The sequence below is a fragment of the Oncorhynchus nerka genome, linkage group LG24 (genome assembly GCF_034236695.1).
Source record: "Oncorhynchus nerka isolate Pitt River linkage group LG24, Oner_Uvic_2.0, whole genome shotgun sequence".
NCBI classification, from domain to species: Eukaryota; Metazoa; Chordata; class Actinopteri; order Salmoniformes; family Salmonidae; genus Oncorhynchus; species Oncorhynchus nerka.
Window position 1 is genome coordinate 24,660,118 of NC_088419.1, and position 25,186 is coordinate 24,685,303.

General features: G+C 44.6%; 1 protein-coding gene across 2 annotated transcripts in view; it reads right to left on the minus strand.

Moving 5' to 3' along the window:
- The window catches only part of LOC115107713 (sodium/potassium-transporting ATPase subunit beta-1-interacting protein 2), a 144,129-nt gene that overhangs the window by 26,107 nt on the left and 92,836 nt on the right, over positions 1-25,186 (minus strand). For both annotated transcript variants that reach the window (XM_029631280.2, XM_065008736.1), the window contains exon 4: positions 1,728-1,928. In XM_029631280.2, the coding sequence (XP_029487140.1) occupies positions 1,728-1,928 (201 nt within the window). The remainder of the gene's footprint in view (positions 1-1,727; positions 1,929-25,186) is intronic.

Genomic DNA, 25,186 nt, shown 5'->3' on the forward strand with positions numbered 1-25,186 from the left:
AGATATATCAGAAAGAAGTATCAAACCATTGTAGTATTATTGGGCTCCGCTCATTCGGCTAAAAGTTTCTGCTGACACAGACACCCGTCTTTCTCCTTAGGTGTTTCAGGGAGAACTTAACTCAGTCATTGTCATATTGATCCTGGCACCCGACATTCTCCTGACACCATGCCAGTGGAACAGCTCCTGTGTTTAGGAGACTAAGCGTTATTGAACTTGCAATAACTCCAACCATTTTCTACATAATATCTGACAGGTTCTAAGCATATTTCTCACTGGTGTTTGGAATTGTGTTATGTGTCCATTCTACTGTACCGCAAGAGAGATGGGAGGAACAGGTGGTGGAATATACTGTTAACTCATTGCACAGACCTTGTTCGATGTTACTGTAATGGAATTGTACTACAGTAGACAAAGCATATGACTGGCGAAAGGGATATGATTATCCACCTTCTCCCGATTGTTCTTAACCAAAACAATCTAAACATAAAATGTCATTGTTTTTTCATTAAAAACAGTGGTTAGGAAAATCTGTAAATGCTTGTTTCATCCTATCAAGTGTTAGGTTCATGACTGAAAAAGATTCCAATGTGAAGAGTAAAATATATTGAGATCTAACTTATAAACCAGAGAAGTAGCCCTGAAATCCAATCCAAAGTAGGTTGCACAATGTCAGTTGGGAGCTGATAGAGTTTGAGAATAGTTCTAAATCCAGGCAGATAAAGTATCGGGTGGTTAGCTGGGTAGAACGCTCAGGCTTTAACACACAGGGGGAGAGAACATTTTCTCCTGGGATCTATCTATGGGGAACCTTGCCGTGATCATTTACACAGCAGCAACACCCCACTCTTTTTCATTAACACATTCCCCTAATTACACGCCATACATTAAGTCATTATGAAATATACTGGTGTATTGTGGGAATTTCCCACTCACACTGCGAGCCTGGGGACTATAATTACGAATGGCGGGAGAGAGAGAAAAAAATAAAGATACACTGGGGACGGTTTTCCCTACACACACACACACACACACACACACACACACACACACACACACACACACACACACACACACACACACACACACACATGCACCCACCCACCCACCCACACCCACAACCACACACGCGCACTGGAGGAGAACGGAGGGAAAACCAATCATCAATAAGGGAATTGTGTTTCCCTTGCTATCCCCCTGGGATGGCCCACTGCCAAGCCACTAAAAGCTGCCGCCAAGCCCAAGAGTTATTTTTCCCCTTGACTATTTTCTGCGTTATAATATTGCCGCAAGACCATTAGTCACTAAAGTAGTAGGCAGCTATTAATACGAGACAAAATAATGCAGCTCAGGTCTTGCTTGCCTGCTCGCTAAGCACTGCCTTATTAGGGTTGTGTTTCACATCACATTGGCATGTCTCAGCATTGATGACCGTGCACACGACTAACTCCTTCATCCATCATAACACAGGTAGACAGCCTCACTAAACTGAAACCAAGATGAACATTTCTGAGCCGAATGCCATGGTTCACCATAGCCCAAATATAAAAGCCTTTTCATGTGAAACAAGGTCACTGTACAGGGCATGTAGGACTTCAACAAAAAGAGTCCCACATGCCCAAAGCCTAGCGCTGTCCATCCCATTCCCTTGCTGAGATGAGCTGAGATGAGAGGGAGGGTAGTGGGTAGCAGCCCGACACAAACAGCCAGAGGCCTACTATACTTACAGCCAGGAGGATCTGCAGGGAGCTGTGGGCCACCTCCACATACTGGTACTCCAGCAGACAGCCTGCGATGCTGATGTAGCGGTGGTCCTCCGGGGCCCAGGACGGAGGAGGGGTGACCGGGGTCACCCTGCAGCCTGGACCGTTCTCCATCCACCAGGATCGGTGCATGGACATGTTGAAGGTCATGATCAGGTCACTGTCCTGCAGGCAGAAACAATAGAGAGAGGTATGTTATATAGAGTAGAAATGATAGAAGTATTGAGGAAAGCTACAGTAGATGTTCTATTGTAGGTGTTTAGCTAAGTCCCGATTGCTTTAACCAGCCAGCGGTGGAGTCAGTGCAATTATGTACCCAAGCTAATGCAAGATTACACATCTGTCTTCAAGTGATTTAACTGCGTAGGTCAATCACCCAGCACTCCACAATATTGTAATTAAGATAAAATGTGTTTATTGGTATGGAACAATGGCTAAAAGGGTGAAAAACCTCCCCTCTGTGACTTCTCTATGCTACACTTTTCCTACTCTTTAAAAAGGGTGCATAGTTTGGAGGAGATTGAGATTCTTATTTAATTCAATGTGTATTTTACTTTCAACAATGAGCTCATTTCTGACATTAGTTTTTAAGAATCATCTTTCATTCTGAAGTGGGAAAAGCTTTGTACTACTGCTACTTTGGCAGTATTTCATCACGAGTCAAGTTAAAAGCTTTGCTTAACATTTTGCAACACAATTATTTATTCTGCCTCTTTACCGGCATCTCAGAAGGCTATTAATTCTGAGCAGAACAAGAGTACACCGTGAGTAAAACTAAGCCAACATACATTTAGCTTTTGAATGCCATTTATTTTACAATCAACTGGCAGAAGAAATCCCATTCTCAAATCCCAGCGCTAGCAATCCAACTGCTGGCGTACAAAAAGCACTTATGACACCCCAGGTCATTTGAGTCAACGCCAGCTATCCAAGCTGAGGATAATTCTAGTGGGTATTGAGAGAGAAGTGTGCATGAACACATCCTAAATCCAACTATAACAAATGAAGAGGGAATAAAACAAAATCCATCCATCTCATAAATGGTACTTCTAGCTCCCAAACCTCTACCCGGTTCTTACGCCTACGAACGCATGACTGAATATATTCGATTCGCGCATTATCACCCTCTGCTCAATAGACTCCCTAAAGACCTGCATTTTCACATTTCAACTCACAATTCTGAGCACTGCTTAAATCAGACAAGCGTGCCTTCCAGCCCAACATTTGCCATTGCCTGCTGCGCAGTGCATTGGTTATTCTAGCATAAAACCTTGGTATTTGGTACAGAGACAAGCATTCCCTTTCACTTACAAAGCCAAGTAACACCACCCACTTGTCTTTCTTCCAAACAACACTTATCAACCAGCTCCCACTTTTCTTTCATCGAAACAACACTTATCAACCAGCTCACACGGTTCTTTCTTCCAAACAACACTTATCAACCAGCTCCCACATTTCTTTCGTCCAAACAACACTTATCAACCAGCTCCCACTTTTCTTTCTTCCAAACAACACTTATCAACCAGCTCCCACTTTTCTTTCATCCAAACAACACTTATCAACCAACTACCACTAATCTTACTTCTAAACAACACTTATCAACCAGCTCCCACTTATCTTTTCTCCTGCTCTCAGAATGAATCATCCAGGGGATTGGGGTCAGTGGCATTATTGCATATCAAGATCTATCATTCCTCTGCCTCTAGAAATGGTGCACGTGTTTGTCCACAAAGGACGTGGGTGTTGCGATTAAATACACATCAGGCAGAGATTTTTTGTTGGATCCTTGCCAAACAACACACCCACAGTATCATTTTTGTCTGCTTGTGTGTCTCATTGAGGAGTGGATATTGATGGAGCAGGCTCCCCAATACAATCAGAAACACAAGGTCTCATCCAACACAGGTTCAGTGCCAGACTTCTCAAATGTTCCAGATTGTAATTACATTAAAACCTACAAAGTGGACAAAGAAATACATGAAATGCCTGAAATTAAAGCTGGAATCCATAGCAGTAAAACTGTCGTGTATGTTTACAAAATGACAACAAGCAAGATGTTACTTCAAACAACAAACACAGTTTTTTCCCTCTGATATCCTTGCACCCTTGTACATTTCTTTTATCATGATGCTGGATGCTCATTTCCTCAAAACATTTGTATTTTTTTTATTTTAATTTCACCTTTATTTAACCAGGTAGGCCAGTTGAGAACAAGTTCTCATTTACAATTGAAACCTGGCCAAGATAAAACAAAGCAGTGCGACAAAAACCACAACACGGAGTTACACAAACAAACGTACAGTCAATAACACGATAGAAACATCTATGTACAGTGTGTGCAAATGTAGAAGAGTAGGGAGGTAAGCAATAAATAGGCCATAAAGGCGAAATAATTACAATTTAGCATTAAAACTGGAGTGATAGATGTGCAGATGATGATGTGCAATTAGGATGTGCAAAACATAAACAATAACAAATGCTGTTGCGCCTATCGTGGATATCAGTTTTATTTTAAAACTATTCCGGCCTCCAGGGTGGCGCAGCGCTCTAAGGCACTGCATCGCATTACAGACCCAGGTTCGATCCCAGGCTGTGTCGCAGCCGGCCACGACCAGGAAACCTATGATGCGGCACACAATTGGCCCAGCGTCGTCCGGGTTAGGGGAGGGATTGGCCGGCCGGGATGTCTTTGTCCCATTGCACTCTAGCGACTCCCTGTGGTGGGCCAGGCGCATGCAGGCCGACTTCTGACACATTGGTGCGGCTGGCTTCCGGGTTAAGCGAGCAGTGCGGCTTGCCAGGGTCGTGTTTTGGAGTACGCATGGCTCTTGACCATCGCCTCTCCCGAGTCCGTACCCAAGTTGCAGCGATGGGACAAAGACTGTTTTGGACTACCAATGGGATATCAGGAAATTGTGGAGAAAAAAAGGGGTAGAAAATGTAAATAAGTATCAAACTCTTTCAACTGCTCATAACTTTACCTACCATTATACCACAATGGCCTAATGGTATATGAAATATTAGGTACTGTTGGCCTAAATCTACTAGCTGGACTAGCATACCCGTGCCTGTCCCCTAGCACAGACCCAGCTCAGTGTGACAGGTGTGTTCTCATGCCTCCTCGTATGAAGACAGACAAGTGGAAAATAAAGAGTGCTAGATGTGGAGAGACGGAGAGGAGGGCCAGGTTGCTGCTGTCTACCTCTCTGTCTCCCTGCCTATATATCTGCTGTAATGAACATCAGCCGTGTGGACAAACACTATCCATCACCAGTCAAATTGTGGAGAGAAGGAGTGGTGAGTGTACAGCTGCAGTAGTACAGGGATGCCTGCCTTACTAGCAGACAAACACTTTTCCATTACCCTTTGACTGACTGTTGGTGTGGCTCAGCATCATTTTGGAACCAGTACAATGACAGCATGAGAGGTGGGTGTTATTGAGGGTGGACCAGTTGTTATTAAATAGTAAGGTGATGTTGATGTCTGGTCTTTTCTTGATGCAATCAACATTTGACAGGAGTTGTTGTCGTCTTTCAGAATTGTTTAAGACTACCGAGAAACACTCGGTGTGACACTGATTTAGCCCACTGCAGTAAATGAAGTACTGTACAACAAAAACGAAGTCACCACAGAGAACACAAAAATGTGTAATAATTGAAAATCAGTCATATGCAGTATCTAAGATCTCTAGGAACAAAGGCAATTATTAAAGAAGATGCATGGATACCATTGAAATGTACTTTGCTGTCTCTATCCCTGTGGGTTCCATTTGTAGAGCTCTGTGCTGTATTGTTGTTTCATCAGCCAGAAAATCCTTAGAAAGCCAGAATCAATTCAATCAATTTAAATGGGCTACAACTGCTTAAATATGGCATTGATTGAGCTTCAAAAGCACTGACACTACAAAGGCCAAAACAAATTGGATGGATACACTTCTATGAGAGTGGCAGTTATGTTGTTGATATATTTTAGACACCACCAGTACATTCCTGCAGGAGTACTTTCAAGATCTATAAACATGCTTAGCTAGCCCTGGACTGGGGGATTTTCTTTCTGAACACAAAATGGGGCCAATCACACTGCTATGTACGACAGACAGCTATGAACGAGTTGCCTGGCTACCCAAACTCCTTCCTCCAGCCAAACGCTACTTCACGCCCATGGATGTTAGTTTCTTCTCCCCAATGAGTCTGGATCTGAGTACCTGCCTAACGATTTCATTTACACAAAGACATTGTAACCGTTCTGATTGGTCCCAGAAACCAGCTCTGAGCCAGAGCCAGAACACACGTGGGTTAAGCACCGTTTTGAAAATGTGTCATTAGCTTTGACACTATGAATTGTTAGAGAGGTTCCAATCGCTGATTATTTTGTTTTGTACAAAACCCATATTTTGACGTCACCACAAAGGACTTCAATGATGCAGTCTCAGACTGAAGTATGTAGCAGACATAAAACAGGGGAGGAATTCAGTTTGAGTCGTCAGGCAAATGAAAGAGACAGAAGGACTAGGGAACATTTCTCATTCTTTTCATGGTAGCAGGGGTCAAAATTCCCTGTAGAACGCAGGAAGAGATCAAGAGATCAGCTTTTCTGTCTTTTAAGACATCAATCCAAACTCTAGAGGACTGTTCTGAGACTGTTCTGACAACACTAACAGGAAGGATACGCATCCTCTCTCTCCTCCCACAACATGCTGATTTACAACTGAATACCTATCAAAGCCTGCATGAAGTACTGTATGTGGTAGGAAAAAAACATTCATACCATTTTAAATACCACTAAACAAGTGTGTGTCTTTGAATTGAATTTATGTACCCGCTCTGTAGGAATATTACAACCTAGGAGTGACTCACTGTAATCAGAAATAGAGATTGTCATTGAGAGAAAGCAATCTGACGCTATTTGAGAAAGGATCAAGATGGAAAACAATCATCAGCCAACAAGGTGAAAAAATGTGATTTACGGCAGTCCGATGAGAAGTACATGCTGAACCAATGGCTGATAACAATGAATAGACTGATTGTGTTACAAGGAGAACCAACAGAATACTCTGAAATAGATTGGGAAATAACTGTATTGTTTAGCAATAGAATACCTGTGTTTCCCATTGATTACATTTTTTCATATTCAGAGAAAGTCTACATTTAAAACAAAGAATCTAAGCATGTGCCAAATTGCTTTTATGCTACATTAATTGCAGCATGGAAAAATGCATTATTTCGGTGTGAACTATAATAATACTGAGGCTTAGCTGATAATGAGGATGGAATAGGAGAGTGTTCTGTGTCAACAGAGACACTTACAGCAGGGCTACACACACTGTCAAGCACCTCATATCATTCCAAGAAATCCAGTTATCCTTTAATAACCTCCCATAACACACAATGAATGAGACAACACAAATACGCAGTTACATTACTTGACATATCATTTGTCTACACTAATTATAGCGGCATCATCCACATGTGGCTGTCTCAGCCATAACATATGTTGAGCTGGACATCGGTCCTCAACTTCCAAACTGTACTCTTGTTTTGTTTGGGATTCCAGGTGGTGTCGAGCAATTACTGGTACAGAGGCTAGAGAGAGGCCAGGGAGAGGCTGGGGAAAGGGGCAGCTGGGGCCCCGTCTAAAGACTGGTGTCTCTAATTGCCTGTCGAGGGATGTGTCAGAACAAACACATCAGGGGGTCAGCAATAACCATCTATACCAAACAACTATCTATAGTACTACACAGTCCCCGTATTGTCATGTGTGTCAATCTTTGATATCCGTTGCAACATCGGTGAGAATGTCTGTGTAAATTGATAAACCTATTCACCAGAATGTGTAGGCCTACTTGTTTTGAATGAGTGAGTAGTGAGGAGTTGGTTCAGAAGAATTATTTGAGGATAATTTGGAATGATGTATTACACATAGTAAACATTAACTTCAACACACTGAGTATTACTCATCAGTACAACATCTCCCCTCATTCACTCAGACTTCACTTTTCAACTCCTGTCCAAGTATAGTACAATGCATAATGCATAGACTGTATATGTCCCCTTTCTAACTCTCATCCACGAAAGCAGAGTGATCCTTGAAAATCTGTCTCCCTCTCCGATGGCTTCTACCTCGGGTTCAGATCCTCAGAGCTTCCCCCCCTTACCGGGCCGTGAGGCTGTCTGAGACTCCGGCCCCTTCATCATCCACAATGGATTCTACAGCTGGCTCGGGTCCATCGGGCCCCACCGCCCTTCGGTCCTCGAGGGGTTTTCGAAACTACTAGAGGCAAAAGAATGTCCGGACCTTCTCAGCCATTGCACCAGCTGTCGTCATTGGCGGTTCACGGCAAAAACCTTGTGCTATCCTGGAGCGTGAGTACAGGACATTAAAAGGCTGCTTCCGAACGTTCTATGAAAGCAGCCGGGAGCTGACGCTGTTGTCATGTGTGGTGAAACGATATTAGGAGGACTAACTCAGAACTGCTGAAAATTGATTTTAAAGAACTGATTCTAGCACTGAAAATGTTCTAAAAGTGGCAAATGATTTCAGGTTACACCCTCCGCTGCTAGCGTGCGGAAATCCACCGCATCGTCTGTCACGCTGAGGGAAGCTGGAGTAACTTCCGGGCAGCCACTCTCCCAGACACCGGAGCAACCCCCGCAAAGCATTCAATGCTAGGTTGTGACATTCATCCATGTCCGGGAACCCTTCAGTCAGACCACGAAGCAACTCCTCGTGTCTACCAATGACGGCCCCCATGGGAGGAGATGGCGTTGCGGAGCGGGTCCAAGTCTGCTGGGTCAGACATGGCCAGTTTGTACTCTCAGGTGTCAGGTAAGACCCAAGTGCAGACCGTGTTGAAGTAACAATGTTTAATACAACAGAGGCAGGCAAATGACAGGTCAAGGCAGGCAGGGGTCGATAATCCAGAGCAGTGGGGCCAAGGTACAGGATGGCAGGCAGGCCCAGGTCAGGCAGGGGTCGATATTCCAGAGCAGTGGGGCCAAGGTACAGGATGGCAGGCAGGCCCAGGTCAGGCAGGGGTCGATAATCCAGAGCAGTGGGGCCAAGGTACAGGATGGCAGGCAGGCCCAGGTCAGGCAGGGGTCGATAATCCAGAGCAGTGGGGCCAAGGTACAGGATGGCAGGCAGGGGTCGATAATCCAGAGCAGTGGGGCCAAGGTACAGGATGGCAGGCAGGCCCAGGTCAGGCAGGGGTCGATAATCCAGAGCAGTGGGGCCAAGGTACAGGATGGCAGGCAGGGGTCGATAATCCAGAGCAGTGGGGCCAAGGTACAGGATGGCAGGCAGGCCCAGGTCAGGCAGGGGTCGATAATCCAGAGCAGTGGGGCCAAGGTACAGTACGGCAGGCAGGCCCAGGTCAGGCAGATGTCGGTAATCCAGAGTAGGGGCAAAGTCACAGGACGGCAGGCAGGCTCAGAGTCAGGACAGGTTCAAAACCAGGAGGACAAGAAAAAGAGATACTGGGGAAAAGCAGGCGCTGAGGCAAAACGCTTGTTGACTTGAACAAACAAGAAGAACTGGCACAGACAGCCAGAAAACACAGGTATAAATTCCAAAGGGATAAGTGGGGAAGATGGGCGACACCTGGAGAGGGGTGGAGACAAGCACAAGGACAGGTGAAACAGATCATGGATAAAGTGTTACCTTTGGAACAGTGGGGACAGTGAAGAGACACACACATGCACAGACACACACATACAACATGCTAACACATGCACTCTATACACATGTACACATGGATTTTGTATTGTAGATACAAAAGCCACAAAAAAAGGTTCTTTCCAAAGCAGTCCTGCCTCCAACCCCAGATTAATGAAAGAGAGTGCGGCATAGAAGAGCGGCTGTGGATGTGCACAGTCCGAGGGACAGAGGAATATACAGTTGAAGTCGGAAGTTTACATACACTTAACTTGTTTTTCAACCACTCCACAAATTTCTTGTTAACAAACTATAGTTTTGGCAAGTCGGTTAAGACATCTACTCTGTGCATGACACAAGTAATTTTTCCAACAATTGTTTACAGACAGATTATTTGACTTATAATTCACTGTATCTCAATTCTAGTGGGTCAGAAGTGTACAAACAGTAACATTTAAACAGCTTGGAAAATTCCAGAAAATTATGTAATGGCTTTAGAAGCTTCTGATAGGCTAATTGACATAATTTTAGTACATTGGTGGTGTACCTGTGGATGTATTTCAAGGCCTACCTTCAAACTCAGTGCCTCTTTGCTTGACATCATGGGAAAATCATAAGAAATCAGCCAAGACCTCAGAAAACAAATTGTAGACGTCCACAAGCCTGGTTCATCCTTAGGAGCAATATCCAAACACCTGAAGGTACCATGTTCATCTGTACTAACAATAGTACGCAAGCATAAACACCATGGGACCACGCAGCCGTCATACAGCTCAGGATGGAGATGTGTTCTGTCTCCTGTAGATGAACGTGCTTTGGTACGAAAAGTGCAAATCAATCCCAGAACAACAGCAAAGGACCTTGTGAAGATGCTGGAGGAAACAGTTACAAAAGTATCTATATCCACAGTAAACCGAGTCCAATATCGACATAACCTGAAAACAAGGAAGAAGCCACTGCTCCAAACCGCCATAAAAAGCCAGACTACGGTTTGCAACTGCACATGAGGACAAAGATCGTACTTTTTGGAGAAATTTCCTCTGGTCTGATGAAACAAAAATAGAACTGTTTGGCCATAATGACCATCGTTATGTTTGGAGGAAAAAAGGGGATGCTTGCAAGGCGAAGAACACCATCCCAACCGTGAAGCACGAGGGTGGCAGCATCATGTTGTGGGGGTGCTTTGATGTAGAAGGGACTGGTGCACTTCACAAAATAGATGGCATCATGAGGCAGGATAATTATGTGGATATATTGAAGCAACATCTCAAGACATCAGTAAGGAAGTTAAAGCTTGGTCGCAAATGGGTCTTCCAAATGGACAATGACCCCAAGCATACTTCCAAAGTTGTGGCAAAATGGCTTAAGGACAACAAAGTCAAGGTATTGGAGCGGCCATCACAAAGCCCTGAACTCAAGCCTATAGAAAATGTGTGGGCAGAACTGAAACTGAAAAAGTGTGTGCGAGCAAGGAGGCCTATAAACCTGACTCAGTTACACCAGCTCTGTCAGGAGGAATGGGCCAAAGTTCACCCAACTTATTGTGGGAAGCGTGTGGAAGGATACCCGAAACATTTGACCCAAGTTAAACTATTTAAAGGCAATGCTACCAAATACTAATTGAGTGTATGTAAACTTCTGAACCACTGGGATTGTGATGAAAGAAGTATAAGCTGAAATAAATAATTTTCTCTACTATAATTCTGACATTTCAAATTCATAAAATAAAGTGGTGATCTTAACTGACCTAAGAAGTTTTACTAGGATTAAATGTTAGGAATTGTGAAAAACAATTGTATTTGGCTAAGGTGTATGTAAACTTCCGACTTCAACTGTAAGTAACAGCTACAGCCATGGGTGTTGTTCATTTCTGACACCTGGAGTTCCTAAGAATTATGCTCATTGTGCCATGGAGTGTAACGGTAGCACTGTGCGTCTGAACCGTTGCTAAGTGAGACAGAGACGGAGCCAGAGTCACCTCAGAGCTGGGCTGTAGGACTTCAGTATAGGGTGACATCAGCCCAGCCGCGGTTAACAAACCACTGGCTGAAAGGGAAACTGGTACTGAAACTGAATGAACCCACTCTAATGTCTGCATGGCTCGGACTGGCCAGAGCTTAATATTAGCTTTCTTGTAAACAGCATCCACCTTATACGGGATCTATTGTGTTCCATTTCCAGCTGCTGCACAACAGACAATTCCTGCCAGTTGAGGAGTTTTGTCTGTTCACTGGACCATGAAATTAGCTCATTTAGCATAACTGAATTAATTTGGTGCGATTAAAATAATGGCGGACACTGCCATACTGTTCCAAAGAAACCATGGCTAATCATCAGGCCTTTATCCCATCCTATTTATCTGCTGGAGTGAAATGCCTCCTTTGTATGGAAGCCGAATGGCAAAACATGGCCTCCATTAACAGATGGCCGATTGTTTACATCAATGAAAATTGGAAACACAGTATTTGAATATTTAGCATGCCTTCTTACTACAGCTACGACATCAATGTGAATGAAAACGGAGGGAAGAAAAGTCAGGACAAGCAGCTCCTTCTTCCAGATGAAGCTATCTACTGCAGCTCGGCTGGGTTGGCCGACTACACCACGTGAACATTAAATAACACAGGGAGGAATAGCAGGGCAGAGAGAGGAGAGGAGGCCTCTGGACCAGCCCAGGCGCTAGCTAGCTGTTTATTAGCTCCTCTGGCATCTTATTGATCCGCTCACCGGCCTGGATATTAGAGTGGTAATTCACTTTTTATACGGTACCAGTCAAAAGTTTGGACACACCTACTCATTCAATTATTTTTCTTTATTTTTACTATTTGCCAAGAGAAATGCCAAGAGTGTGCAAAGCTGTCATCAAGGCAAAGGGTGACTACTTTGAAGAATCTCAAATATAAAATATATTTTGATTTGTATTAACACTTTTTTGGTTACTACATGATTCCATATGTGTTATTTCATAGTTTTGATGTCTTCACTATTATTCTACAATGTAGAAAATAGTAAAAGTAAAGGAAAACCTTTGAATGAGTAGGTGTGTCCAAACTTTTGACTGGTACTGTATATAACGCATCAGGGTGGTGTGTTCCCTCCATTTGTTATCCAGAGTGGGGAAATCATTGCTATTCCCAGGCAGAATCCTCTGGCATCGAGGCTGCTTCGTGATTCTTTTGAGCAGGTTGAGCTTGATGTCGTGGTTTTCTCTGTGACAGTTTGGAGCTCGCCTGCCTGCTTTTACTTCCATCTGAAAGCCTGTTCAAAAAGCCTGGACTTTTCAACCACTGTCACTATGCTTCAGGAAGTGACTGTGAGAATATACGTCGCACGGATCTATGGTTCATGGTTTAACCCTTTATGTAAAGCACATGTAAGTTTAGTCAAATGATTCTTAATTCTTTACAATAATTTCCAGTTGAACATTTTCAATCATTACTCTCAAAATTCAATACCAAAAGGAATAGTGTATTCAAATGTTGCTGTAACCGGGCTGGATGATTCCCTTCTCATCACTCATCTTGAAAAAACGGTGACTAAAAACATGTAAATCAATCAATCTGCCATCATTAACACAATGGAAAAATCGAATGACGTATTATTGAAATATTGAACATCATGGGCGACTGAGAAAAACAATTTAAGGCTAAGTGGCAAACAATAATGCAGGCACTAGGGATGGGGTGTGAGCATGCGGATGAGATTACATAACAATAACGAGGCTATATACAGGGTACTGAGTTCTGAGTCAATGTCCCAGGGTACAGGTTAGTCAAGGTCATTTGTACATGTAGGTAGGGGTGAAGTGGCTATGCATAGATAATAAACAGTGAATAGCAGCAGTGGGGGGGGTTAATGTAAATAGTCAATAGCCATTTGATTAATTGTTCAGCAGTCTTATGGCTTGTGGGTAGAAGCTGTTAAAGAGCCTTTTGGTCCTAGACTTGACATTCTGGTTCCACTTTCCATGCGATAGCAGAGAGAACAGTCTATGACTTGGGTGACTGGAGTCTTTGAGAATGATTTGGGCCTTCCTCTGACACCGCCAGGTCCTGGATGTCATAAAGCTTGGCCCCAGTGATGTACTGGGTCAGATATCAAGCAGTTGCCATACCAGGCGGTGATGCAACTGGTCAGGATGCTGTCGATGGTGCAGGTGTAGAATTTTTTGTTTGAGGATCTGGGGACCCATGCCAAATATTTTCAGTCTCCTGAGGGGGAAAATGTGTTGTTGTGTTCTCTTCACAAGTGTCTTGGTGGGTTTGGACCATGATGATTCGTTGGTGATGTGGACACCATTGAACTTGAAACTCTCGACCCGTCCCACTACAGCCCTGTCGATGTTAATAGAGGCCTGTTCGGCCCTGCTTTTCCTGTAGTACACGATCAGCTCCTTTGTCTTGCTCAGGTTGAAGGAGAAGTTGTTATCCTGGCACCACTCTGCCAGGTCTCTGACCTCCTTCCTATAGGCCGTCTCATCATTGTCGGTGATCAGGCCTAACACTGTTGTGTCATCAGCAAACTTTATGATGGTGTTGGAGTCGTGCTTGGCTACGCAGTCATGGGTGAACAGGGAGTACAGAAGGGGACTAAGCAAACAGCCCTGATGGGCCCCAGTGTTGAGGATCAATGTGGCAGATGTGTTGTTGCCTACCCTTACCACCTTGGGGTGGCCTTTCAGGAAGTCCACGATCCAGTTGCAGAGGGAGATGTTTAGTCCCAGGGTCATTAGCTTAGTGATGAGCTTTGTGGGCATTATGGTGTTGAACGCTGAGCTGTAGCCAATGAACAGCATTCTCACATAGGTGTTCCTTTTGTCCAGGTGGGAAAGGGCAGTGTGTTCACATCGACTACGGAGAGCATGATCACACAGTCGTCCGGAACATCTGGGGCTCTCATGCATACTTCAGTGTTGCTTACCTTGAAGTGATCATAAAAGGCATTTAGCTCATCTGGTAGGCTTGTGTCACTGGGCAGCTCGCGGCTGAGTTTCCCTTCGTAGTCCAAAATAGTTTGCAAGCCCTGCCACATCAGACAAGCATCAGAGCCGGTATAGTAAGATTCAATCTTAGTCTTGTATTGACGCTTTGCCTGTTTGGGATTTCTTATGAGTGTCAGGAATAGTGTCCCACTCCTTGAAAGCGGCAGCTCTAGCCTTTAGCTCGGTGCTGATATATAAATAATACTATTATTTTAGAAAATGCTGTAACTGAACGCCTCAAAATTATAAAATCTATTGCCACACTATACAAGAGTCCCTTTATTCAAAAAATCCAATTACAACCCATTTTCACAGGCACAACGTCTACACAATAAAGTACTATATTTCAATATGAGGACCAGAAAGGGTGTGGAATGTCTGAATCAGATAATTTCCCTACAATTTGATTTCCTTGCTGAACACAGAGGGAGATTTATGAAAGCAATTTTCTAAATGTAGCACAACGATACGATATTTCATCACACTGGGGTTGTGTGTTAAACTCTTGTATACATTGGAGTGAGAATTAAAGTGCTGGTTCATGCGGCCATGGCTATACAAGACCTGTAATCAATGTATTGGTAACCCATTCAGGAAATAAGTTGAATGCAAACTTCTAACAAGAAATTACTTTGGCAATGAATCATATGCCCTTTCTGAATGACATGTTGGCGAGACAGGGCCACATTATGTGTGACACAAACCCTCCCTTTATATCCATAATAAGCAAAGTCAACGCAGGATCCAAACAATGGAGGAGAGGAGAAAATCATAGGCAGCTGCGAATCAAACTGCAGTGGAGCGAGCCACTTCCACTCACAGGAAAAAATACACCAAAACTTCTCATCTACATGCCTCTTTACTGAGGTGACTCACACACTACAGTTAGAGAGAGAGAGGGGGCGGGAGAAAAAGAGAAAGGAAGAGATGGAGAGCAAGAGAGAGAGAGAGGGGGGGGGTGATGGGAGAAAAAGAGAAAGAAGAAAAGAGTGAGGTTGACAAGAATGAGATCAGAGCAATAAGGAGTGATAGAGTATGAGAGAGATGGATTAAAGGAGAGAAGAGCAAAATGAGTAAGAGAGACAATGAGCAGGGGAAGTGTGCAGAAAGAGGAGATGATCAGTGTACAGAAGGAGGGGATCAGTGTACAGAAGGAGGGGATCAGTGTACAGAAGGAGGAAGGGATCAGTATGCAGAAGGAGGAGGGGATCAGTGTTCAGAAGGAGGAGAGAATCAGTGTGCAGAAGGAGGAGGGGATCCGTGTACAGAAGGAGGAAGGGATCAGTATGCAGAAGGAGGAGGGGATCAGTGTTCAGAAGGAGGAGAGAATCAGTGTGCAGAAGGAGGAGAGGATCAGTGTGCAGAAGGAGGAGAGGATCAGTGTGCAGAAGGAGGAGGGGATCAGTGTGCAGAAGGAGGAGGGGATCAGTGTGCAGAAGGAGGAGGGGATCAGTGTGCAGAAGGAGGAGGGGATCAGTGTGCAGAAGGAGGAGGGGATCAGTGTGCAGAAGGAGGAGAGGATCAGTGTGCAGAAGGAGGAGGGGATCAGTGTACAGAAGGAGGAGGGGATCAGTGTGCAGAAGGAGGAGGGGATCAGTGTACAGAAGGAGGAGAGGATCAGTGTGCAGAAGGAGGAGGGGATCAGTGTTCAGAAGGAGGAGAGGATCAGTGTGCAGAAGGAGGAGAGGATCAGTGTGCAGAAGGAGGAGGGGATCAGTGTGCAGAAGGAGGAGGGGATCAGTGTGCAGAAGGAGGAGAGGATCAGTGTACAGAAGGAGGAGGGGATCAGTGTTCAGAAGGAGGAGAGGATCAGTGTACAGAAGGAGGAGGGGATCAGTGTGCAGAAGGAGGAGGGGATCAGTGTGCAGAAGGAGGAGAGGATCAATGTGCAGAAGGAGGAGGGGATCAGTGTGCAGAAGGAGGAGAGAATCAGTGTGCAGAAGGAGGAGAGGATCAATGTGCAAAAGGAGGAGAGGATCAGTGTGCAGAAGGAGGAGAGGATCAGTGTGCAGAAGGAGGAGGGGATCAGTGTGCAGAAGGAGGAGGGGATCAGTGTGCAGAAGGAGGAGGGGATCAGTGTGCAGAAGGAGGAGGGGATCAGTGTGCAGAAGGAGGAGAGGATCAGTGTGCAGAAGGAGGAGAGGATCAGTGTGCAGAAGGAGGAGAGAATCAGTGTGCAGAAGGAGGAGGGGATCAGTGTGCAGAAGGAGGAGGGGATCAGTGTGCAGAAGGAGGAGGGGATCAGTGTGCAGAAGGAGGAGAGGATCAGTGTGCAGAAGGAGGAGGGGATCAGTGTACAGAAGGAGGAGGGGATCAGTGTGCAGAAGGAGGAGGGGATCAGTGTGCAGAAGGAGGAGAGGATCAGTGTGCAGAAGGAGGAGGGGATCAGTGTTCAGAAGGAGGAGAGGATCAGTGTGCAGAAGGAGGAGAGGATCAGTGTGCAGAAGGAGGAGGGGATCAGTGTGCAGAAGGAGGAGGGGATCAGTGTGCAGAAGGAGGAGAGGATCAGTGTACAGAAGGAGGAGGGGATCAGTGTTCAGAAGGAGGAGAGGATCAGTGTACAGAAGGAGGAGGGGATCAGTGTGCAGAAGGAGGAGGGGATCAGTGTGCAGAAGGAGGAGAGGATCAATGTGCAGAAGGAGGAGGGGATCAGTGTGCAGAAGGAGGAGGGGATCAGTGTGCAGAAGGAGGAGGGGATCAGTGTGCAGAAGGAGGAGAGGATCAGTGTGCAGAAGGAGGAGAGGATCAGTGTACAGAAGGAGGAGGGGATCAGTGTGCAGAAGGAGGAGAGGATCAATGTGCAGAAGTAGGAGAGGATCAGTGTACAGAAGGAGGAGGGGATCAGTGTGCAGAATGAGGAGGGGATCAGTGTGCAGAATGAGGAGGGGATAAGTGTACAGAAGGAGGAGAGGGTGTGAGCTGGTTTAAGAACCTGGCTGTCATTCTTCAGTTAAAAGTCTGTTTCTCATACTCCTCTGCTGCTACTGTAACCCTGGTGACGCATGGCATCTGTGTCCTCCCAGAGGAGGGTGTGGCAAGCGGGGGACAGATTGCTCCATGACATCAAAGACTGCCGTCATCACACACGAGACACCGATGAGCTAGACACAGATGAGCTATACCATGTGTGGGGCGCGTGCGTGCATGTCTCAGATATGACTAGCCACCACATGGAGGAGTAGCAGACAACACCTTCTGTGCACACAAATTAGATTGTTCAGTTCTATCAAATGATTCACGCATCACTTCTCCCTAACAACCCATATGGCCAAAAGAGAGAGAGGGAGGCCCTGCTATGGTCTCTGAGACATTTCAGCACGACAGCCCCACAATTTGTACTAATAGTTACAAAAATAGAAGATAAAAAACAGGGGAACAAATAGAAGTATAATCATTTTTCACAGATAACTTGTCAACTGGAATGATGACACAGCACACAATAATGGGGAAAACACCTCATAAAAATCTTAGCTACTCCACAGACTGTCTTTGAAGTCTAAAGTCACATCTCCTTGGACTGGTGATTCAGGCATTCAGGGGGATATGGGGAGCAGATGAACCATTAAAATGAGTGGAGAAACTCCACAGAGACAAATAACGAATTCATTTTAGACAGTAGGCAGCGCAATCAAACAAACAGCAGAAGAAACCAGCAGAGAGAGAGAGAGAGAGAGAGAGAGAGAGAGAGAGAGAGAGAGAGAGAGAAAGAGAAATGGTATTGCTGCTGCAGGTTAAATGGGCAGTCCGGTGGGTATTTCTTTAAGCAATGCTTCCCTGGTGCTGTCATTACTGATGTAGGCAGACGCAGTCTGGGCCTGCTGCCTCCTGTCATGTATAATCAGGTCCACAGACTGAGTTCTTTATGGTTAAACGACCCTAGAACATGAACATCACAACAAGATCTGCTAGCAAAACCGTTCCTATCTCTTCTAGTTAATAGCAGATCTGGGTTAAATACATACTTCTGTAAATGTCAAAACACTTGAGCTGCTTAATTTAATTTGCCAGGTACAATTGGAACCAATGGAATAGTCCCAAAAGTGCAAACAGCAAGCTATAACACTGTATTGGCAATAAAGTAGGTCATACACAAAGTCAAGCAGCGATCGAAAGCCAAATGGTAGTGTTCTCCTTCTTGCCTGAGAGCGCTGATTGCAGAGAGAATTGCAGGTAACAGAGCAGATGACAGAGCATGACAACAGTGTCCAACCAACAACAGGTGCCAAAGCCAATGTTTTTGGTCTAACAGCTGAAGATTGGAAAACATTGAAAAGCCACGGTATGCATACCTGTGACAACCAAATTCCCCTCGACAGGAGAGGGAAAAAACTATTGGGGCTTATTCTTTAGGCTTGCTTCACAAAGCAAATCATGTTCAGCTTGACATGTACAGTATATCAACACAAAAGGATAAATTCAATCTTCCATTTTGCTTACACAGCATAATTCATAGCGTCCATCTGCACTATCCACATAGCAAGGGAAAAAACCTGCTTTCGGATGGCTGTTCATTTAACATAATAGGACACATGGCAATCATCATAAGATGCCTTTTCTCCATCTTATAAGTGACCTTTAGAAGATTGACCTGAAAATGCCAGATTCCCAGTGTCATAACACCATTCGCATAGGATGAACTCTGGAATACCTTTTGTAAAGGTCTCTAGTCATTAGTCTCTGGTTCTCTGCAGGGTCCAGTAACCCTTTCTGTTGGCTGGCTGCAGGACCCCCCCTGAGGGCTGCCTGAGGAGGAGGAGGAGGTGGAGGAGGAGGAGGAGGAGGAGGAGGAGGAGGAGGAGGAGGAGGCAAGGCTGGGACTGGGACTGGGACTATGTGCTTCTACATATGCATTGCTTGCTGTTTGGGGTTTTAGACTTGGTTTCTGTATAGCACTTTGTGACATCGGCTGATGTAAAAAGGGCTTTATAAATACATTTGATTGAATTTTATTGATTGACTATGTGTGTGTGGCGGAGTAACCTGTTCAAGGAGACATGCTCCATTTGCCTCACACCTGCAGATGGTTGCTACACTGGTGGAAGAGAAAAGCATTGTGATATGAGCAGCGTGTGGAGAGGAAAAACCAACAGAGATAAAACAGCCTGCTAATTTTCTGAGACACAGTTCCATTTCACATACATTTACCAGGAACCAATGCTCTATATGAATGGTCATGGACACCTCTGGGAGACAATGGGAGTGCTTTTCTTCTTCTCCCCCATTCCGTTCTGTTTTGAATAAGATGTTGTGCTGTCTCGCCTGTGTTCAACTGGGCCAGTCACAATTGAGAGAATAAGCAGTGTACTGTACTATGTTATCGCCTAGTGTCCTTTGGAAAGACAATGTCCTTTATCTCCTCTTCAACAAACAGAGACAGTTGGCTTTGCTGGAAGGAGTGTTAGACAGAAGGGTTATCTCTTCTAGAGAGCCAGTGGGGACTTGAGGCACTTGTTTCACTTGTCCCAGTGACAGCAGCTGCCAGGACCAGAGTCAGGGGCCAACAGGGTGTGAGGGTCAGGGGTCAGTGGCCCCTCGTCCCCCGCTCCTCGTCTGCCTGGCACCAAACATCTGACCACCACTTGCAGGACCTCTAGACCATCCACTCAGACCACGCAGAAAAAAATAACAATCACAATCCAAAAAGAGAGAGGGAGAAAATGTTATCCATCCACATTAGAGAAGGGGATAACTGGTTTAGTTGTAAAAAAAAAACCTCATACAATTCAAGGAGAAGCCTTCAGCTTTTAACTTAGTCGATTTCCTCCCTAGACAGGAGACTTAGACGTGGAAACTGGGTCAAGTGGATATCACTTCAAACTCTGGGGGGCATGTGAAAAACGTCCGTTTCTCCTTCCTTTATTGGTCCCGGGAGGATCCGGCAGTGTGCTGAAGGCTTTGCCGCTCCACTGGTGTTGGTGTGCAGGTGAGCATGGAGGAAAGGAGGAAGCCCATTCCATCTCCCTGATTTAGGCCCCTGGGCGGCTAGACGAAGGCAGACCTCCAACTCAACTGGGCCCTGGTTTCACTGGTGTGTGACGGCCCACCTTGGCAGGGGGAAGCATCCACACTCCACATGGCTGAAACTGGCACCCATATGGATGGCAGCTTGGGGCCTAGGGCCTGGCTGTCCAGAGAGAAGGAGTGTATCAGGGACACACAGACCCACTTTGAACCTCCAGTCTGGCATGGAAGAGCCACTAGTAGAACAATTCACCTGAGTGACTCCAGTTATGCACAGTTCTGTTCGACATGCTGGGTTTGGTGTCAGAATTAGGTGTCAGAATTAGGTATTAGGTGTCAGAATTAGGTATTACACATGATGGCCTTTCTGGATAGGGTGGAGGGGAAGCAAGGAAGAACAGAGAAAGTTAATGATCCTTTATAGGTGGGTGGAGGGATACCATGAGAAACATACACTTTAATGTTTTCACGCGCTCATAATGAGCTTATCGCCATTCAAAGCACAAGTCAACATTATAATGATGCTTCGTTATCCTTTTACTAGAATATGAGCATATTCATCCTAAAGGTCCTCTGTGTTTCCTAGCAGTTATCCCCTCTCCCCCACTCCCTCTCTCTTCAGCTCAACCCCATAATGTTGTGGCTGATTGGTCTCTCGTTACAATTCATCTCCTAACTGTACATCATCACCCACCTCTGTGATGTCTGAAGATACAGTAGACTATGCCATTCATCCTTAAGAGTTTCAGTTACTTACATTTTTTTGTAGTTTAGCTAAATGAATCATTAGCTTAGCTATCTTATTAATTCAGACCCACCGCACATGGGTGTGCATTTTCTTAAGGAAAGCACCCTCTCCTCTCCAGCCTTTGTAAATGTTAATGGATTCTGAAACAATTAATAGTGTACAAACCAAATCAAAGCAATATTTGAGTAAGGCTCTCAAAAAGTACCATGATGATGTGCGGTCTGATTATGTTTAATGCTGCTGTACATTGACAACTATAAAATACATATATTTTGCAAGGAGGCTCTGGGGATGGTGGGTATGAAAACCCACAAGAGTCAATGATGAAACATTATCACGATTGTCAGATTATCAGCCAAGCCTCAACCAGAACTGGTGATCTCACCTGGCACAAATGAAGAGTGTGACTGTACACACCGTCATCTTCAGTCGTATCTACCTAATATCTAATACATTATACAGCTATGTATTATTGATTCCTGCTTCCCAGCTCCATGGGTGTGTGGGTATCAATGATGCAAACTATCTTATGACAGAAAGAGGGGATGAGTGTGTGATGTTGCAAATGACTTTGAAGTGTATCAATGATGGAGGCTGCTATCACCAAATATCCTCTCGAAAACCAAACCTATCAAAAATAGCACAAACACAAAGGGACTGGGCTCAAATTGGACCAGAAGCACAGGGATAATGTAACCTTGTTTCTAACTGCTTTGTTATCTCATAATGCTGGCCCAAAAATAGAACAAAAGACTAAAGGCACAACGCACACTAGCAATGCCGGACATTATGATAGGATAACGAGGGTATTTCAGTCACACTGTGCCATTTTAAAGAAATACACAGTACACTCTGCCACTAGCACTTCCAATAATCCATATCTCAGTGTTAATCTCAGTGTAGTCTGCAAGAGTATTTGTCTGGTGTTGGCTCTGCTCACATTTGCAACAATCAGTCAATGGCTAAATCCATAGCCCTATGGGCCCTGGACAAAACTAGTGCACATTAAAGGGTATAGGGTGCCTTTTGGGACACATAAAGCTCCACCTACAGACTGAATGAAGACTGAGGCAGGATTCTGAGTCTAATTCTGCTGCGGGAGATGGTGATGGGGAAATTATGTAAATGATCATGATGGAAGATAGGCATCTAATCAGGACAATCACAAGTGTCGATTAGAGGGCATACTTCATTAGCTTGATTAGGTTTAAGCCAAATAAAAGCAATTCAAAAGATTAATGTTGGTTTTACGCAACACTGTCTTAATGGGATATTAGTTGGCAACATGTAATGGTTGAGAACACACTTATTCCATTGGATAGTATAATGACATCCTCAAGGTTCCATATAGCTATAATCTATTTATATATATTTTAACGCTGTACCAGTTCTCCATTTGCTTCTTTAATGTTCTCAATCAAGCAGTGCTACTGCCTTCAGCACCCCAAGACACCTCTTTCCATATCTAAAAATACATTCATAATTGGGAAGTTGCATGCAGTTGTTAAATGGGACTTACAAAGAGAAGGAGGAGAATTGCTTAGCGTATTATGCTTTATTAGTGTAAGCGTGAATGTGATAAAAAATAAAATAATAATAACATCAATGTTGTTTTTTGTAGCTTTAGCAAACAAATCAGAAATAGTTGCCGACTGTATTCCTTTGATTATGCAGACCCTCTCGTCTCGCTTACTCGTATAGCCACTAACTGAACAAACTGTCATTGCTTTAGCCATTAGGCCTATACAGATGTAGGATCTTATTTTGGAAATGTAAAACTTGTAGTGCATTTGGGTTTTAAAAAGGCTTCTGAAGTTTGTCCTTTCCACTTTGAAATTTCAGACAAAATGTTCCCTTTTGAAAAATGTATCAACCCCTACAAAAATGCCCATTAATTATAATCCACATAATAATTCGCATTTCCTGTTGCTGCAGGATTATAATTAGCTCAAATTAAGATCCTACATCTGTACCTTCATCTATGACAGACATATATATTATACATGAGCACAAACAGCACACTGTAAGATGCCCCAGGACTGAAAATGTAATAATATTAATGTTGCTTATATAAATTGACATCATTCACATAATTGAAATGCCAATCATGCTACTGAGCATACAATGCCACTACGAACATGTCATTGAATGGGGACCATTCATCCCTGAAGAAAAGATGAGCAGCATGTAGATGATTGAAGACCAATAGCAACATGTATTCATACTTCCCCAGTGACAGGTCCACAGTATACTGTCAAGTCAACCATGTAGCGTAGGATGCTGTGCTGTGGTTTGTAACTGTTTTTATGTAAATTAATTAAGGAAACTTAATTTGACTAATGCTGGCAATGATTTTCTGATCATAATGCATGATAATTTGTCAAATTAAAAGCTGCCTATTTCAATTGAGGTAAAAGCTTCTCTATTCACCGTTTGGACCATTCCATCCATGGAATTCATGAGCGGTGTTTCCAAAGAGATTATGAATTGATGAATGACTATGAACCTGATTTGAACTCTCACATCTCTGTTACACGATGTGCACACAAAGCAAAAACAGCCCCACCTTAAGAGAAAATAGCAACCTTTTATTCATTTTTCAAAAAGACCGTGTGGCACAAACTGTGCTGTAGCGTTTCTCTCTATCACACATGCCATGCACATACAGTACAGTACACATGCAGAAACAACAGCTCTATGAAGCATATGGAAGCAATACAAATGACGCATGCAGAATATGTTCATTTCAAATGGAGCAGAGCGAAAGGAACCAGGGCCAGAGCAGAGGCAGCTCTAGAGATGAATCTGTGTGTGTGTGTGTGTATGTGTGTGTTTGTGTCGGTGTGTGCGTTTGTGTGTGCGTTTGTGTTGGTGTGTGTGTACAGACGCCCCTGGTCCACAGCTCATTAAGTTGGAAATGAAACTCATAGAGAAATGAGTCTGGGGGCATCTGCTCCACTCACTGCGTGTTTGGAGCCACATTACTTAAAGTAATGTTGAGATGCAGATTGGTGGAGTGAAAATAGATTTACTCTGAAGGCATGTAGAACGTTCCCTGTGAAAAGGGTAAAGATATGCAAAAGGAGGCATAGAGGAGTAATTCTTAGCCAGGTCTTAACATAAAAATGTGATATTTTTATAGAAACCACTTGTCACGTCCTGACCTTAGATATCCTTTTTATGTCTCTATTTGGTTTGGTCAGGGTGTGATTTGGGGTGGGTATTCTATGTTCTATTATTTGTATTTCTATGTTTTGGCCGGGTAGGGTTCTCAATCAGGGACATCGTTGTCTCTGATTGAGAACCATACGTAGGTAGCCCTTTTCGCAACCTGTCTTTGTGGGAAGTTGACTTTTGTTTATGGCACATAGCATGTAGCTTCACGGTTGTTTTCTCGTTTGTTGTTTTGTTGGCATCATTTTTTATAATAAAAGAAAATGTATGTTCACCACGCTGCACCTTGGTCCACTTCCTTCAACAGCCGTGACAGAACTTCCCACCACCAAAGGGTGGGGGGGGGGGGGGGGGGGCAGATGACGTGGGCGTCGGTGCTGAGGGCTGAGTCCGAGACCGAGGAGGAATTCTTGGACCGTTTGAGCGAGGAGTGGTTGGCAGTGGAGAGGGACGAAAGAGTTTGGAGGGGTTGGAGTGTGGAGCATTGCTTTGAGGAGCATGTGACCCTTCAGGCACCATGCTTTGCGGTTACACGTACTGTGTCGCCGGTACGCATCCAGCCAGGTCAGAGGGTGCCGGCTCAGCGCATCTGGCCGCTAGTACGTCTCTACGGCCCAGGATATCCTGTACCAGCCTCTGCCAAGGACAGGGCCTCCTGTATGTCTCTCCAGCCTGGTGAGTCCTGTGCCTGTGCCCAGAACTAATCCTCCTGTATGTCTCCCCAGCCTGGTGAGCCCTGTGGCAGCTCCACGTACCAGACTGCCCATACGTCTCCTCCCTCTACTGATGATCCATGGCATGAAGCCTCCAGTGATGATCCATGGCACAAAGCCTCCAGTGATGATCCATGGCACGAAGTCTCCAGTGATTATCCATGGCACGAAGCCTCCAGTGATGATCCATGGC